The 17,138-nt window shown below is 48.9% G+C and overlaps 2 protein-coding genes across 3 annotated transcripts in view; both read right to left on the reverse strand.

Moving 5' to 3' along the window:
• Positions 1-635, reverse strand: part of LOC112957105 (solute carrier family 2, facilitated glucose transporter member 9-like) — a 3,760-nt gene extending 3,125 nt beyond the window's left edge. The window contains 2 exon segments of the mRNA XM_026050674.1: positions 1-200; positions 477-635. Of these exon segments, the coding sequence (XP_025906459.1) occupies positions 1-200; positions 477-635 (359 nt within the window).
• Positions 636-4,606: 3,971 nt separating this feature from the next.
• The window catches only part of BTRC (beta-transducin repeat containing E3 ubiquitin protein ligase), a 112,814-nt gene continuing 100,282 nt past the window's right edge, over positions 4,607-17,138 (reverse strand). The window contains exons 13-16 of one of the 2 annotated variants that reach the window (XM_026050515.1): positions 16,464-16,574; positions 15,099-15,177; positions 11,325-11,492; positions 4,607-10,186 (exon numbers count right to left, since the gene is read on the reverse strand). In XM_026050515.1, coding sequence (XP_025906300.1) covers positions 11,331-11,492; positions 15,099-15,177; positions 16,464-16,574 — 352 coding nt within the window. In that variant the 3' untranslated portion in view covers positions 4,607-10,186; positions 11,325-11,330. Of the gene's footprint in view, positions 10,278-11,298; positions 11,493-15,098; positions 15,178-16,463; positions 16,575-17,138 lie in introns of both variants that reach the window. The other variant, XM_026050514.1, reaches the window with a different exon arrangement.

Below are 17,138 nucleotides of genomic sequence, written 5' to 3' on the forward strand. Positions count from 1 at the left end.
CCCCCGGCGCCGCGCCGTGCCCACCCCCGGCGCCCTTACCTGCCGTAGCGCGCGAGCAGCAGCCCCACGAGCAGCGCGCCCAGCAGCCCGCCCAGCGCGAACACGGCCACCGTCAGCGCGTAGAGCAGCGTGAGGCGCCCGGGCGGCAGCCCCTGCCCGCGCCGCCGGCTCCACGTGGCGTTGTAGAAAGCCTTGATGGGCTGCGGGGCGCCGGCGGGGACAGGGCAGCCCCACGGCAGCGTTAGCAGCAGCCCGGGGCTCCGTCTCACAGAGACGGGSCAGAGGCTTTCGAGGATGCCCTTGGAAGGAGTTTCCCACCACCAGGCCTCCCAGCAGCGACCAGGTTTTTAGGGAAACCTCAACCCAGGTCCCTCCCATGCCCACGGGCCGCTCTCCACAGGGGACTGGGTCTAATCCAGTGTTTTGGCTCGAGGTTTGGGGCAGTGGAGCCTCCCCCCGTCCCCGGCCCCTTGTACCGCTGCYGGCGCGTTCACCACAGCCAGGCTGTAGCCGTAGAGCATGGAGGAGCCGAAGGACACCAGGAGCGTGACCGAGAGCAGCCGGAGGGTGAGGCGCTGCCGGAGGGAAGAAGGGATGGGATCGCCCTGCTTGGGTGGACCCATAGCAGCCACCATGGGCCCTGGTCCAGGGACATCAGCCCTGGCCAAGAGCCTGGCGGGGGGAACTGCAGCCCCTCTCCCCGAGCACAGTAGCCGGATCCATAGCACCACAGCTCCCGGCTCACACACGCCAAATCCCYGCTAATCCCAGCAGGAATCCGGGGCCGGGCAGGGAGTTAAACCCCTGGGCTGCGGAGCCAGGGACGCCCCGAGAGGAACGAGGGGAGCAGGGACAGGGCAGCCCTCCCGCGCCGGGAGCCCCCTGCCCCACGGTGCTCACCCCAGCGGCGGCCCGGCCGGGCTGCCCGCTCCCATGGTCGGAGCTGGGCGCACGAGGAAGAGGAGCGGCGGAGGAAGGCAGCGCTGCTCCGGCTGCCTGGCTCATTTCTCCCGGTTCCATGTGGAAGGCAGCGGGTGGGATCAAGGCAGCCCGGGTGCCTGTTGGGCTCATTGGAGGCCCGAGCAGCCGGAGCAGGAGGAGGAGTCTGGGGGCCTCGTGGAGGGCAGAGGCGCCCGGTGGCTCCGGAATAGCGGGAGCCCGAGCCCCGTTAGCAGCTGTGGGYAGAGAGGCTGCTGACCCACGTCCCCCAGCCCGGCCCACACAGCCCTTCGCCCCCCGGGCACGGCCCTGAGGGCAGAGACGGCAGCTCCGAAGAATCCAATTCTGCCGCGGCCGGGAGCTGCCTCCCCCGCTGCTGATCAAGTGCCTTTAATTAGCAGCCTAACAGCGAGCGCGCAATTTGCCGCATGGCCATGGGGAGGACCGGGACCTCGTGATGCTGCGGCCAGCAACAGCTCCCAGGCTTAGAAGGGGCGGCCGGGGGCCCGAACCCACCATCCTGCTCCCCAGGGCTCCTGGCAGCCCCAACTGCTCTGGGATGGCTCTTGGGCACCGCTGATCTGGGCGCCTCTTCCCCTGCAGCCAGGATCCCACAGGACACTCCTGCCCAGCTGCCCGTGGCGCAGCCAGAGCAGGATCCGTCCAGCCTGAGGATGTGTGGGAGAGTCCATGTCCTTTCCCAAGATGAGGTGGAAACCTCTCAGTGAGGATGTGGCCTTCAGTGCTGCCTCTTGGGGGTTGCCCAGCGCTGGATAGTGCAGGACGGCAGCAGGATCCACGAGGAAGCAAGGGCCATCTCAAAGAGGTGCACATGGAAAGCTGCATTGCAGAGCAGCCATGGAGCCCACGTGCTGGCCAGGCCACTCACGCACTCCGGGAAAAGCAGGAATGTCCCCAGGCTGGACACCACTGCCCAGCAGCCTCCCCATCTCGCTGTCACCTCTGAGGAGCCCTCCTTGCTTTGCCCATTGATGTCAGTACGGGGACACATCAGCCACACAATGTTAACCAGGGACTTGYGCTTCTGCAACCAGCACCGGTTCTGCAAGGCCTGGTCCTGGSATTTCTGCAAGCTGCAGTGTCCAGAAAAACACCCAGCACTCTCTTTCACAAAAATACTACCTATTTATGACGGATGTCTGCTCGGCAGCACCTTTGCAAAGCACCCACACACCGCTCTGTTCATACAGCCTGGGTAAAGCCCTCCTGCTCTGCCCTTGGCTATTACTTGGGTAGGTGAGGCCTTTCCAAGCCGGGCTCCCTTGTTCACATTCCCTATCCAGCTGCAGTGGTCCCTGGCAGATGAGGGGGATTTACGGCTGCTCCTGACAGTCAGGTGCAGGCTGCTAAAGCGCTTTGGAGAYGGAGCTCAGGATGGGAAGATAACTCCGGGGAGAAACTGGAGCATCCCTCGGGACAAGTAATTCATGTATATTAGAGCTCTCTCCTGGAGCCCAGGGAAGCAGTTTGCGCTCACACACACGCTGCCCGGAGCCTCCTCACAGGGCTCATCTCATCCCCATCCATTGCACATCCTCACAGCCATCCCCGCCAGCAAGGACCAGCTGGGAACAGGACCTCGGACCGGGAAAAGAGAAACACGAATATCTGCACAGGTCTCGTTCTGGCAGCCTCCCTCAGTCTCACGATCCCTTCGCTCTTCAAGCCAACACGATGGGCCCAGCACCATCCGGCTGCTGGATGCACCCTGAGTGTTTTTGTTAAAAATCACATCAATTTGAATAGCAGGCCTAAAACAGTTAACGTTCCCCTCTGCAAGAGCTTACTATTCACTTGAAAATATGCCTTTCAAATATACAAAACCAGAGGATTCTTCTTTTAAAGCTGTAGGCGGATGGGATGGTGTTAATTTGAAGCTATGGCGAACATTACTTTCCTCCTTCATTTGAAGTGGAAATAAGGCACACATTTTTAAACAGGAAGGGTAATTAAGCACCGAATCTATTTACRATGGGCTGCCGTGGTGTTTGCGCTTTTCCAGTGGAAATTTACACTGGAGATTGCTTTTCTTCCTCAAACACATAAGCATGTCAACTCTGGAGGCCTTGGACCTGCTGTTGGGGATGGGGATGTGGGGAGATGTTTTCCAGCCTGTTCCTTGCCATAGAGCACTGCCCTGGCCTGGGAAACTTGGAAAGAAATATTCTGATCATTGTCTTTAAACATCAGGGGCAAGAAGAGAATACCTAAGAAATGGCAAGAAATAACCCATGGAAAGAGCCTGTTTTGTACAGAAGGGGGTGATTCTTGTCTGGGTAAACAGAGAAACCCAGAAAGAAGGCAGGAACGTGGGGACTATGAGTGTTAGAGGCAAGTGGTTTCACTCGCATGCACTGGCAGCCTCGTGCTGCTTAAATCAAGCTGCACCCTGCGCTCCAGAGCGATCCGACGCGATGGATGAAGGCTGCCAGTGCAATTCTTCTTCCAAATCTATTATCACATGGGAGGAACGAACGCGGAGGGAGCAGCAAAGGTTCAATAATGCCCCCCTTGCCAAAACACAGACCCTGTCTGGCGGCTGGGAGCCACGTCACAAGGCGGGACGGGGATTGGATGTGGCAGGAATCCTGCTCCCCGTGCTCGGGAAAAGCAGGAGGCTTCGCAATCTCCAGTCCCCTGCTGGCTCCCAAGAATGGAGCCAGCAGGGAGAGAGCCGGCAGGAGCGCGGCGTGTGTTTGTTTTCTGACCTCCCTAGGAGCTGGATCTTAAAAACTGCGGCAGCTTTTGTCTTAAACAGGGCCTGTTAAGGGCAATGGCAGCACTCCCGGGTCGCTATCAAAGGGGGCGTTTTTAAGAGGGGTGTTTTGAGGGCAAGGGTGCGGGTGCTGAAACCCAAGGCGGGCGGCGGGGCCGTCGTGGTGCACGTCGGYGCTGAGCTGTGTCAATTACTCACTCATTATTGAGCAGCAGGATTCTGATTAGCTTCTAAAACAGATTTGTGCTTCTCCAACCAGGAGGCCACAACGGGCTCCAGAAGAGCACAAAGTCCTTACAGGCTCTCCCCCGCCGCCACCCGCTTTTAATGGGCAGGATGGTTGGAGCTCTTCCCTATCCGCCACATCCCTTCTCTGCCACACAGGGCGGACTCATTTGTCCCAGCTAGAGGCCATCAGCCATGAATAGAGAGTTTCTTAATTAAAAAGTATGCTGCGGCTTTAGGAATAAGTGCTGCTTCTGACTGCCAGCGCAGGCTTTTATGCRGCATTCGCACATAAAATGTGCATTTCGTGCACCGTGTAGATCTGCATCTACCCAGCACGCGGGGCAAAGCTGCCCGGCAGGTCAACGTGTTCATGCTGCAGATATTGCCCATGCCCTGCACCCTAACGTATGCACCAGACGTGTATACCATGCACCCATGCCAGACATGTCACTCACATCACAGGAGGCACCGAACACGCGGCTTTGCAGCTTCACAAAGTCCTTYGCCCCAAAGGAAAACAGGAGAGATTCACAGCTTCATCTTTACATTTGTATTTAAGTTATTTTCTGAACAGTTAAAAAAAAAAACAAAAACAAAAACACACTGTTACCATGATTCTAGCTCAAGTGAACATTAGTACGTTAACTACACATCACCGTAACATAATCACAAAATTCAAAGCACTCGTTACTTAAGAATCCGGATAACAAATAGAGCAGTAACAAACAGAAAACTCTGGAGAAACCATGTTCTTTCTCGCCTCTCGCACTTCCACATCCCTCTCAGTCTGAGCAGGTCGGAGTGATGCAGCATAGGCTGGCTTGGTAGGCACAGAGCTCTGAGAAAGGCAGTGGGGTAAAATGCTTGGGAGAAATCAGATCAGCTCAATGTCCRAAGTATTTTTATGCCACCTCAGAGCTGTGGCTAGGATGGGCCCTGGGATGCTTCATGTGAAGGACAAAGTAGCCAAAAGCAGAGCTATGTCCCCAACGGGACAATCCCACATCGGAGCACCCRGACGTTTTCACAGCCAGCTCCAAGTTCAATCGCCAGCCCTGCAAACTGTTTGGGACAACCCTTCCCAGCAGTGGGAYGTGGCTCTTCCACAAACCCGTGCTACAGCACTAACACATCACCACGCTCTGCTTGTRAAGGCTGTAACTCCTAACAGAGGCACGGGGCTCCGTGTGGGGGGCTGCTGTTTCACGCTCATTTTTCTGGCCACTGTTTCCTGCCTGAGCAGAAATCACAGCAACTTTCTAGGGGATCAGCTGCTGAAGCAGAGGACCTGTTTTAGGAGTTGGTTGCAGCATGCTAACAGATCTTTGCTCAAAATCCCCATAATTTTGAGAGGATCACCTTAGCATCACTGAGGATCAATCATGGGTGACAACTTCCATGGGATAACCACTGGGCAAAGGGAGGAAACCAATGGTCTTTGAAAACAAGCAGAAAGTCAAGGGAACCGCTTTCTGACAAGACAAAGGATGATTTATTCTGGCAGTATGTCAAGGCTGGCTCTGGGAGAGAAGCTTTGGGAATCTGCCAGTAGCCAGAAGGCTACACCTCATTAAAAAATAAAACAAACAAACAAAAAAAAACACCCAAAAAAAAACAGGGTGAGGGGCAAAGAAGGGGAAGTCAAATGCTCAGCCTCGGCAGGCAACCGTTCTTCTCAACCTGCCGCTGAGGTTGGGGAGAAGGGAGGCACCCGAGAGCCCGGGTGCTTCTGTGACAAAGGATTCTCTGTGTCAGAAGTGGGGACACAGTGACTGCGGGCCCCTCATGCCAATCGGGCCAGCAGGGACGTGCTGACAGGAGGAAGGAGGGATTTCATACGAAGACCTCCTCTGGGGGACAGCTTGGTAACTCGCCGTTCCCCTCTCCTAGAGCTTATTGCTTCTGGGGGGACAACAGCAGGGCAAGGCTCAGCATGTCAGATGCATCATGCATGCCACTTGGAGACCCTGGCAAAGTTCATTCATCTCTTGGCCAGTGTAATTTAGACTCTCCCTCTCTCCTCATGCCCCAGTGCAACCTAAAAGGGGGCAGCAGCTGAGGAGCTCAGCCCTTGGGGGCATGACTCCATTACCTCCTGATGCCCTTCAATGTTTCCACAGAACATCTCCTTTCTTCTGAGCCAAGTACACAAGCTAGGCTATTTTCAGTATTGTCCCCACTTCTGTAGAGATCCATCTCCATCCCCATCCTCCTCTCCTAGCTTTCAACCATATGGCTTATCTCCTCCTTTTCCTCTCACAGTTAAGAGCCAGTCTGCAGCAGGAAGACTGGCTGCTCCATCTCATCAGCTTCCCTACCTAGGAAGAGCCGCTTGTACCATGGGACAACCACAAATGCTCCCTCACAAGCCAGTTTAGGAATCATTAGCCACAAAAAGCAAACCTTAAATGGTATTAAAGGAAGCTAAGAGAATTAGGGAAAGAGCTCGACCTGGRGATGTGTGGAACATCAACAACTCCTCATTGGAGTTGGGATGCCAAGAACCTYAGACCCAAGCCTGGAGTTCTGCTCAGACTGAGAAAGGACTGAGTGGCTGCAGCAGGAAACCCATACCTGGGAAATGGACATGTTACTCTCCAGCTTTTTCAGTGTTCAAAAGGAAAAAAAAAGAAAAGAAAAAAGAAAAAAAAAAAGTAAAAGGATCCTTTGGAGCAGGAAGTGGGTAGGTAGAGCATGGTGGTCCAAGTCAGCTTCCAGTTTAGAAATGAGTTTAAAGCATTCAGCATTTCTGATGATCACAGACTTCTAAACTTGTCACCCAAATCCTTCTGTTCCAACAGAGAACATGTCTGTCCCTGAAAGTTACCGGGGAGCAGAGGGAGCTGCTCCGGAAGAGACAGCTGCAGAAATTCTCTCGCTGCAAATTCCTTCATGCCATTTTCTATTTGCATATTTTAAAGCAAGCTGTACTCCTCTGAGGATGAGAAACATTTGCAGCAAAACTGTGCCCATTGCCAAAGGAGTCACAAGCAGGAGATGGAACGGCCACGATGGATTGTCCTGCTCTGTAAGTCCCACATCTCCAGTACTTTCGATCCCATAGTCCAAGGGGGAAGGGCAGTGTGAGCGTCCTACTTGTGGCAGAAGCAAGGACCTCTAYGCAGCAGAGATTTCATCTCATTTCATTCCATTTCAGAGTGATGTGCAACACTTAAAGCCCACAGACAATTCCACCCCTTGTTTTTGTCTCTTCTAGTTCATTACAAACTCTGCAAAGACTCCAACCTGGCTTGGCTGAGGGATGACCCCTTCGGTTCGTGCTAAAACCTCTCTCTCACAGGCACTCTTGCACACTCACACTCACACACAAGCCACTTTCTTCTGACACTGGGAGATCTACTTACCAGATTACTCCTCCCTGGGTGCACAATGAACACCAACCAATGTCAAGCTGTGGCAGATTCAAGTTTAAGTTAGATCAGATAACTTCAGTTTCCTTCTCAGCTATCAGAAAACGTGTACAACTGAGAAACTGGGGCAGAAACCCTCCCCACTTAGCAGTTCTGTATTTAAGTACCCAGACACAGTCCCCTCTTGACAATGTGACACTGTTCTTGCCATTTGCTACACATGGAATTCAGCTGTTGCTCGCAAATTGTACCTTAAACAGCTCTATACAGCAGAGTTCAAACTGGGGTACCACTCTAGTACCCCACAGTGCTTAGAAGTTGCAAAATAGCAGCATGGAGCAGCAGGGCTATGACAACCAACAACAAACTGCAGTGGTGGTGTTGTTTCTGTTTGGTCAACTAGTCTTTTATTTTTCCCAAACTCTCCTAATTAGCCATTAAAAAAAAAAAAGGCATTCTTTCAGCCCCAAAGATGCAGTTAAAATATTACACACCTTCAGAGGCTGGGAGAATAGATCACTGCTTTCTACAATAATCTGAAGGTAGAAGACAGAAGAGGAGACAAACTAAAGATGGAAAATGACTATTAAATCAGCAGCTAAGGTTGTGTGTGCTGCTTACAGGTGACTAAACTACAGACCTTGTAAAAATGGAACTTAGAGGATCTAAGACTCATAACTTGAGTTCAGGGAAGTTTGGGATGTAAACTTCGATTCTCTATACTCTCCAGCCTGTTTTGATTTGGGACTGCAGTATATGTGCTATGCTTAACTGTCTGAAATCCCAATCAGCCTTCCTAGACTGGAAGCAGGGCCGTAATTACTGCGATGACCTTGTGACTGAAATCCAGAACTTAAAGAACTCTGCAGCCACAGGTTATGCTGTCAGTGGTACTTTAAGAGATTTAATATGTTTGACTCTTCCTACAACGGTAGTTCAAAAAAGCMTGAAAACAGGAGTGTCACCACATGCTGTGAGCTGCTCTTCAGCACTGATGCAGTTTCTTGCCTCAGTGAAAATCCAGGCAGCTGGGTGCTTAACACTGCTGCTCATGCGCTTTTAGAGCTGTACTGGTTACTCTGCAAGCACTGGCTACCCCTTCCTCCCTAACTCCACTGCCTTTTGTCCGTGTTGGCTGTCACCAAAATGATTCAAACCCTCTGCACTGCTCTCTGGGGACGCTCAGCTCAGCTCCTTGCAAAATTTCACTGGTGGAAAAACTGCATCCCAAGCACKCAGAAACACTGCAACTGCTTCCGCAGCAAAGTGGAGTTGATGAGAACGGCTAAACAAAATTTCCCATCTGCCAAGTTCCCATTTAGGAGGTGTTACTAACTGTTTAAAGCTTCTCTGCCCCAGAGACAAAGGGCCCTGCTTTCTGCCTGTGGGACTGCAGCAACACCCTACTGAAGCAGTGCAGGTTACTCAAGACCCACAGTGAAAATGTGGGTTCAGCTTGGAATAACCTGGGTCTGATTTAAACAGGCTTTTCTGATCCAAACGCAGGCCTGCTGCAATTCTTTTTGGTTCTGTAGAAACAGCTGTTTTCTCCCAGACCTCTTTGTCTACTTTGGAGACATGCAGAACTGTTCCCCCTCCTCTTTGGGGCTACTTTTCTCAACTATGTCAGCTCACAAAAGCCTCAGCTGCAAAGCAAAGACCCAGCCCAGCTATCAGTAAAGGGACTAATTGCCTTGTGCCCCTCAACTGTAATGCAGCACACACATAGATTAGGGAAGTGCACCAAGGGCTCTCCCTCCTAATGCTTTCTGGGAGGGACAGCCACAGAAATGCTGTAGAACCGTCCTGGAGCTACTGCTGAATTTACTGGCCACACTCATGGCCACATTCAGTTACGCAGTTGCCACCAGTGGAGGCCAGTGTCCCACCGCTGGGCATACGAGCAAAATCTTGCTGTCGTGGCCAGARTACTCAGGTAGCATCCCCACTCCTGCCAGGAAGGCTCAAGAGCTCCGCAAGGTTCTCAGCAGCTCCCGCTTCCAGCACGGGGCTACTGCCTCTCCGAGGGGAAAGCGGGTGGGAAGAGGAGAGTAATGTCCAGCTCTCCTCCTCACCCTGGCCTCATGCCACATACACAACGATTCCTAAGTCATCAGCAACACGCTGTCTCCAGGGTCAATGTCAGGAGGAAGATTGTCCTTGGGACAGAGCACTCTGTTCCTAGCGAAATACTGCCCTCAGCCAACGCTCACACTGGGATGGGGACTGGAGCTCAACCCCGGGCCATCATGCTTGGGACTTTGGCAGAGGGGGCTTTAGCTTTTCATTTTCATTCCCCAGCCAAGCAGATGATAGGGGAGATTACAATACACATCCAGCTTCTAAAGGGCTAGCAGAGCAGGCAGGAGGGAAAAAGAGATGGATTTGGCTCATAATAGTCAAATTTCAAGGGTCCTATCTCCACAAAAAATAGTTCTGCAGTCAGAACAGCCAAAAGCTGCAGGGAGGAGGACCCCTGGTCTGCCTGTTTTAAGTGTTTCTCTTGCTCTTCAGAGTTGAATGCTTTTATAAAGGCCCAGCAATGGATATTGATTTCAGTCTGAAAGTAGCAGCCTTCTCCCCACCCACCCTCCCACCCCTGAAGTGACTCTCAGCAGGGTGCACTGTGGCTATAAGTCTTCCGCTTAACAGCAAAGCAAGACATTCTGGCAACATCTTAAATATATTCATAGGACATCTGTGACTGGGTCTGGAAGGGAAGAGGGCACAGGGAAGAGGAGTGAAAGGGAAAATGGGGGAGAGGGGAAAAAAAGGGAAGGTTTAAAAACGTTAATTGTTCATGTCAGATAAAAGTCATCTTCTGATATAGCAGCACTTTAGCAGTCAGCCGCGCTGAGTAGACCCTGTCTGAGATCAACCGCATGCCAACTTTGTTCCAGAAACAAGTCTGAGAGCCTCTCTCTTCAGCAATATTGGTTACGTGGATAGGTCTTTTGTCCTGGCATTGGCAGATAATTTAAATACTGCAGCTTAAATGAGTCCTGGAAACAAAACAAAACAAAAAGAACAGAACAAAACAAAASAAACCCTGTTCGTACTAAACYTTTCACAGATTTAAAAGAACACCTGATTGACCAGASCGTTTAGGGAAACGAAGATTGCTGGGCTGCCARCTCCAAGTGTAGGCATGRCCTACACTTATCCATCAAAAGCACAGAATCCAGGATGTGCCCCGTACCAGAGCATTTGCATGGTCACTGTCCCCTCTTGCAGAAGTCAATCAGCCCTTCTGCCATTTCTCTCAAGCTGTTAACAGGGGCGGTGCTCGCCAAAATGAACAGTCACACCCAGCCCACTGCTCTCATATATCAAATCCACTCTGCATTCGAGTCAGGCATAAGAACTAMAATCTCTTCCCCACACTGTGTTGGCCAATACAAAAGGGAAAGGTGATGGACAGACCAGCCAAGCTCTGGCATTAGCAATTTAACACACATGCAGTAGCAGGTAGAGAGAAGGAGGGCCAGGCTTTATAAGTAAATGATTTTGCACATTGACACATCTCGATTTAGTCTATCTGGGCTTGTACCTCAGGTCTAGGCAAACTGTTCTCTTGAATCAGCTGCTGCAGAGCAAGAAGAATGGTCACCACTTCAGAGGGAGGGCACAAAGCTGACGCTTCTTGGCAAGTCCTCTTACCTGGTGACAACTGCCCAGGGTCAGGCCRTCTGCATCCCCTTGTTAGGCAGCAGCTGCTCTACTCACTCTGCAGAAACCCTCCTTCTTTCTAGACATCAGTGACAGCTGATTTAATTGTTGATGGTGATGGACAGARGAGGAGAGGTTCTTCAGGAAAATGCAGGCACCACATGCCACAAATTCTAGGATAAAGCCCCTGTTCTAAGGCATCAAAACCATCTCTATCCTCTTAAAGGACACTGCGATTACTGCTCATCCAAGATGAGAAATACTGTCTGGTCCAGCTAGCCATTCAAGCAGCATGCTTGGCATGACATCCAGTGTCACCTTTGAGTCTCTTTTTATTGATGTATTTATTTTTACCTGTGCAAGTGTGAGGTACAGTGTAGTGTTATTTATCTTGAGATGTAGGTGTATGTTCTGGACGGGGAGCGAGTGGATTCTGCTTGGGCAGCTGGGTCGTTGAGGAAATCCCAGATGAGGATGGTATCATCATGCGAGCTGCTGACGATCTGGAACTCATCAAACTGAAGTCGAAAGACTCTTCCAGAATGCTCCTAAACGCAAGCAGGAGACGCAGTATGTTACTTCACACACCTACTGGCTGCTGGGATAGAGCAGGGAAGGCAAACTTGGGAATTGGTTTTAGGGTTGAATTAATTTCTCAGCCAGTAAACCCCAGCAGACTCATTGTGCATCACCACCTACGTAGCCTAACTAAGCCCTCCTTCAGTGTGCTGAAGAGAGTTTGCCGTTTCTGAGTTCTTGGCTGGCACGAAGCTATCCCATTACCCCTTCAGTCTCCATAAACACACTGTGAAGAACAAACCAAGCTCCCTCCACAACAGATTCAGGCTGTTGTTTTGTCTTCCTTGCTCTACTGCGTAATTCTTCCCTGAAATCACATCATTATCATGTGCAGTAGGTTAAAAGGGAAGAGATGAAATTTGCACTCAAGACTTGGCACCATCGCTACTGCTGAAGAGGAAAGAGTGTAATAGCAGAGGACACTACGGAGACTGTTGTAAAGCCCAGTGACACAGTAATAATTCCTCTTAAGCAGTTCTAAAAATATGAACTAGAAAGGGCATTCTTTATAGGCGGTTTGCATTCTGCTCCGAGGCTGAGTGGAAGTGGCATGACGACTTGGCAAGAGTTCAGGCTGTAATTAACRGGAGGCAATCACAAGATCCCAGATATCACAGAGCAAATCCCTTTTCTGCTGGGCATGTTTTCCTCAGTGCCTCCTGCTGCGAGAGGGGCAGTGGTCTCCTCCTCAGCCAGAAGGGAACGGAAGCCATGCAAGCGGCAGGCCCCATCTCTTCCATTAATAAGTATTTCTCTGCGGTGCTCACATAGTGCCAGTGGCCTTAAGTCAGGCACAGAAGTGTGGTTAAATAATGAAAATATATATTAGTAATACCGAAAACACTATTTTTCAAACATTCAGATACAAGAGAATAGTTAACTACTAAACGGGCTGCCTGTATTTTATGGCACAGGATTCCCAAAGCAAAGCTTAGTTTGGCAAGCAAGGAGAGCAACAGGAGCAACAGCTGCTTTAAAGGGAATCTTTAAATCCTCAGATTAACTGAAAACACACACACCAAAGTCAGGTTCTATTTCTAAGATAAATTTTAAGAAAATTAAATCACTGGAACCTTCCTGATCTTCTAACCAAACCATGCGAATTTATCTTAAAAATATTTTATAGGCTTCTAACTATTCCTGGATCCTATTCCAAAGGGATCTCGGGTTCCAGTTTCTATGATTTATCAGCAGTGTAAAGAAGTCCCTGCTAAAAAARTATCACTACAACAGCCAGATCCACTGAGGGCCTGTTCACAGAGGCACTAAGAGAGCCGGGCATGTCTAAAACCTGTTTTSAAAGCCCTTCTTTTTCCCCAGTCACTGCAGGCTAATGAAAGCTGCCATAAATGCTCCACGTCGCCCCTGCCCTTTGCTGCCACTGCGGTGGGGGCAATAAGCAGGCTGCACATCACAAGTGCAGCCTGCAAGGACCCGAACTCTTGAGTGGATAAGGGAAGCTGTGCCCTGGGCTTATTCTGAGCCTGGAAAGCTGCTGTCAGACTCACGTAGCTGCTCTTTCATCTAACGGAGGACAAAACCAGGGAGGACCTGGCATGCGGGGAGCATTCGTTATCCGCGCGCTTTCCTCCTACTGTTTGAAAATTGAACACGAGCAGCAGGAGACTCACGATGTTCATTGTGCAGCCAGGTTTAATTTTGGAGGCCAAGAGCAGAGAGGGAAAAAAAGAAAAAAAATTCGTGGGCATGTGGGTATAAGGACACCCTGTTGTCATAAACATGAAAAGCCCTAAAAGCACCACAAGAGCCTGCTCTGCCCCTCCTCTTTTGCCCCTCTCCATTGCTATCAAACAGGGATTTATGAGTATCCATGTGTTGAGATTCCTACAGTGTTTCCATCCCACTGCTTCTGATTTATAATATAATTAGTTGRGGCACTTGGGCTGTCCACTGCTGGAAAATGCAGAGGAAATCACAGTAGTTAAATTAAGTCTACAGGTTACTAAGCAMACATTTGTCTCAGAGTGGAGCAGGAGCTAATAGCATGCTGAAGTCGTAGGCGCTCAGGATATGTATTCACRGGCACAGAGTTGTGCCACAGTTTGCAAATGAGTGGCCAGTGACAAAAGGTTTTCYTGGATTTCAGCCACGAAACTATCTGCAGTTCTATTTGGCTAACAGGAATGTTTTTCAACACAGTACCTGCAGGCATCCAAGGCACTCACGGACTCTTATTCTGCAGCTTATGCTCCAAATACAAGATTGAAAAAGAGTTAGCATGGCCTAATGAGCTACTGCCTGTCAGTTGAGTCACTCTAAACCTGCACAGCCTGTGCCAAATGTGAAGTAAAATACATTAGGGGAATGTGCAGCAACAGTGGCAATTCAGGTGGTCGCTGAGTGTGCAGGTCACCTAGAGCAGCTCCACTGATGAGAGGTAACCCCATGGTTAGAGAATCCGGCGGCCTCGGCACGTTGTTGGTTTAGAGCAAAGGCAACAGTGACACACCACAGCAGGAATAGGTTTAATGTATGCTGACTCCACCACAGCCCAAATAGTTATTTTCTAAAAACTTCAGTAGTTTTTTTCCACRTGAATTTGGTACTGGACTAAAATGGTCATTCATCTCCAGGGCGAGTATGGTCAGGACAGCAACAGCCCAAATGTCAGGCGTGACTGGGATACAGAGATACTTACAGGCACCATCCCACSGCCTTGGCTGCACTGGAGTTTTTCTCACAACCTTCCCACTTCATTCTAACAAAGCCACTGCTAAGCATGACTGTGAATGATGATATCACTCACACACTGATATTTTGGTCACCTTCAGCAGACCTGCACTAAACAACAACTGACAGCATAAGAGCAACGCCAGTGTAGTCACTGTCTAAGCAGGAGGCAGTTTCACTGTTTGTTCCTTCCAGTCATTACCCTCTCTTTCCTTCGGCATCAAAAGACACTAAAAAGCAGTTTCAGGGTTRCTTTTGCTCTTGTTCCTCCAAAATTTGGCAGGTACTACCATTCTTCAGGAAATTTCATGCCAACAACTCAGAAAACATGGACTACATCATTAGATGCACAAATGGGTAAAGGAAAACCCATTGGCAAATGGATTGCAAGGACAAGTCTCATAATGGATTTAGTTATGAGCTTAAAACCAGGGAGCAAAACTTCAGAAGTGAAAGAAACCTCCATTGCTTCTAATTTTTAATTATCCCGCAAGGTTAAAAAAAAAAAAAAAAGGTTGGACTCCCAAAGAAGCAAAACTTCCTCTACCTAAAAGAGGAATAAAAAGATTTAACTACTCCCTCTATCCACATGGAAACATGCGCACTATGCCTCATGGTACTAAAAACTAATATATCTACTTGAAGATAGTCCTTAGCGCTGCACTGATGCAAAATACTGCAGGGGTGACATGACTGTGCAGAGAGAACTGACCCTCTGAAGCRACAGTCTGTGACTGCCTATGGAATCTATATTGGACAGGTCTTTCAAGCTCCCTTGTTTTCCAGTAAACCTGCAGTTTTCTCAGGATCTTTTTTCTAGATCTTGCAGTCCTGATCAAGGACGCTTTGCTGTTCTCTCCACCACTCCTACCACAAACTCTTACCACAAGGGTTCGCAGGCAGAGGGTCCCTGCTGGAGCTCGAGGGTCCAAAGCAGCCACCAGATCCCACACTTTAATTTTCCTAGTAGTGAAAAAATAGACAAACACCACAGCTCTGTTAAAGAGAGCAAGTGTTTACTGTGAAAAAAGTAACTGTTAGCACAGCTCAGCTAATACACCAGTTCATGGAAAACTATAGAAATCTTTCTTCTCTTGAGACCTGATTCTAGCATTTCTCCTTCATAAAGCTCACAGAGCTTAATAGCAGAAAAAAAATGGGCAGTTAAAACAAAGTAAAACATGTAAAAGCAGATGACAATAACTAACACAGGAACATGCAGGAGGGTTAGCACAGTCTGCAAAAAGGCGAATGGCCCAAAAGACAAAATCACAGTTGAGAAAGAATGTGAACATTTGTGTAATGAAGGTGCTACATATTTTAGAAAGCAATCCTGTGTGTCAACCTCTGCACTTATCTGACTCTCCCAATAGAAACTCACTCCCTCCTTAACCCATTATTGGTCTTTCTCTTTACCAGAGAAATGGCGAGAATAATTTGTTGCCAGCAGCAGTTGTAGGTGGTTTTTATGGAAAATTTCAGACACCTCCTCCCCTGAATCAGCAAGTGCTGAACATTTCAGAAGGAAAGATTAGGAATATTCTTTTCTTCCACATTCCACACATTGCTACCTGCACTGCAAACAAATTCTCAGAGGTCTGGAATATAGCTAAGAAACTCAGCTACACAGAGTTCTACCGAGGCTTTCTTGGAAGTATATTAAGAAAGGCATCAAAAATTGGGGAATTGTAAAGGCAAAACACAAAAGGGCAAGACAGAGCAAAAATCAGGAAACTGTTGTATGAGACAACATGTGTTGACAAGATGTGGTTAGCAAACCACAAACAGCTTAACCGTGACCTGATGTCCAGCTATGGGAAAAAAGGGATACAGGCAAACATGCTCACGAAGCAACTAAGTGCAGTTAAAAAGATACACTGCATCTGCTAAAAAACAGTTTCACTTTTTGCTTATGGACAGATTTCTGATCCATCACAAAAAAGAAAACCAAAACATAAGGAGAGAACTACAGGTCGTTCTTACCAGTAATTCAAATAGAAAACAATTCATAAGGAGTCTGCCAGATATTCTTATGAGCTAAGGAACTGGTCTACACATATTAAGCCATATGGACTCACTTCAAAGGAAGAAAATAAGTGTACTTTGCAGCATGCTTCTTATTTACTGGCCATGAAAGGCTCTCTCAATATGAYTGGCAAGGTCTCTAATCTTTAAAAGGAATGTCTAGCAAAGCAGGAGACAAAAGAGACAGGAGGATTCAAGGTATCCACACTGCAGGACAGCCTCACCCATCATACGCCCCGCTGACTATCCTCTTGTTATCGAAGCGGATGCATCTCACCAGCTCTTCGTGGCCTTCCAGGACTCGTAAACACGCCCCACACTCGATATCCCACAGCCTGGAAGAGATGAGGAAGAAGTACTGAAAAGTTCTGAACATCTGATTATTGCAAGGAAAGTTTTGGTCCTTTCTTGTACTGAATGGAAACTTGGAAATAACGTTTTTGATGAAACAACAAAATAAAAAAAGAAGACATTCATCATTCCTTTTCCTGCAGTTAAGCTGGATGCATGGATTTTCAACATGACCCTTCTGTGTTATAGCACCACATGGGAAATGATTCAGAGATCCAAGTATTTTAAAACCAAAAGGGTCTAGTATCTACTGATCTAGTAACACAAGCTACAGGATATCTCTCAGTTATCATTGTAGTGAGCCTCATAACTTTGTTTTACTGAAGTCCATTTTTCATAAAAATATCCTGCCTTGACTAGAAGATAGTAGGAGAGGGAGACTTACCAATCCTCTTGGCATCTTGCTGCAGTAGGTAAATTGCCTTCACAGGGTAGACAACAATCTTTGTACCCCTACTCGCCTATTTCTGATTTGGAAGCTAATGTCAGACAAATTTAGACATCAATATAGTGGTGACAGGAACAAGAATTACAAGCCTTTTTTTTTT

Source organism: Nothoprocta perdicaria, unplaced genomic scaffold (genome assembly GCF_003342845.1).
Source record: "Nothoprocta perdicaria isolate Ctin4 unplaced genomic scaffold, notPer1 scaffold_7, whole genome shotgun sequence".
Classification (NCBI taxonomy): Eukaryota; Metazoa; Chordata; class Aves; order Tinamiformes; family Tinamidae; genus Nothoprocta; species Nothoprocta perdicaria.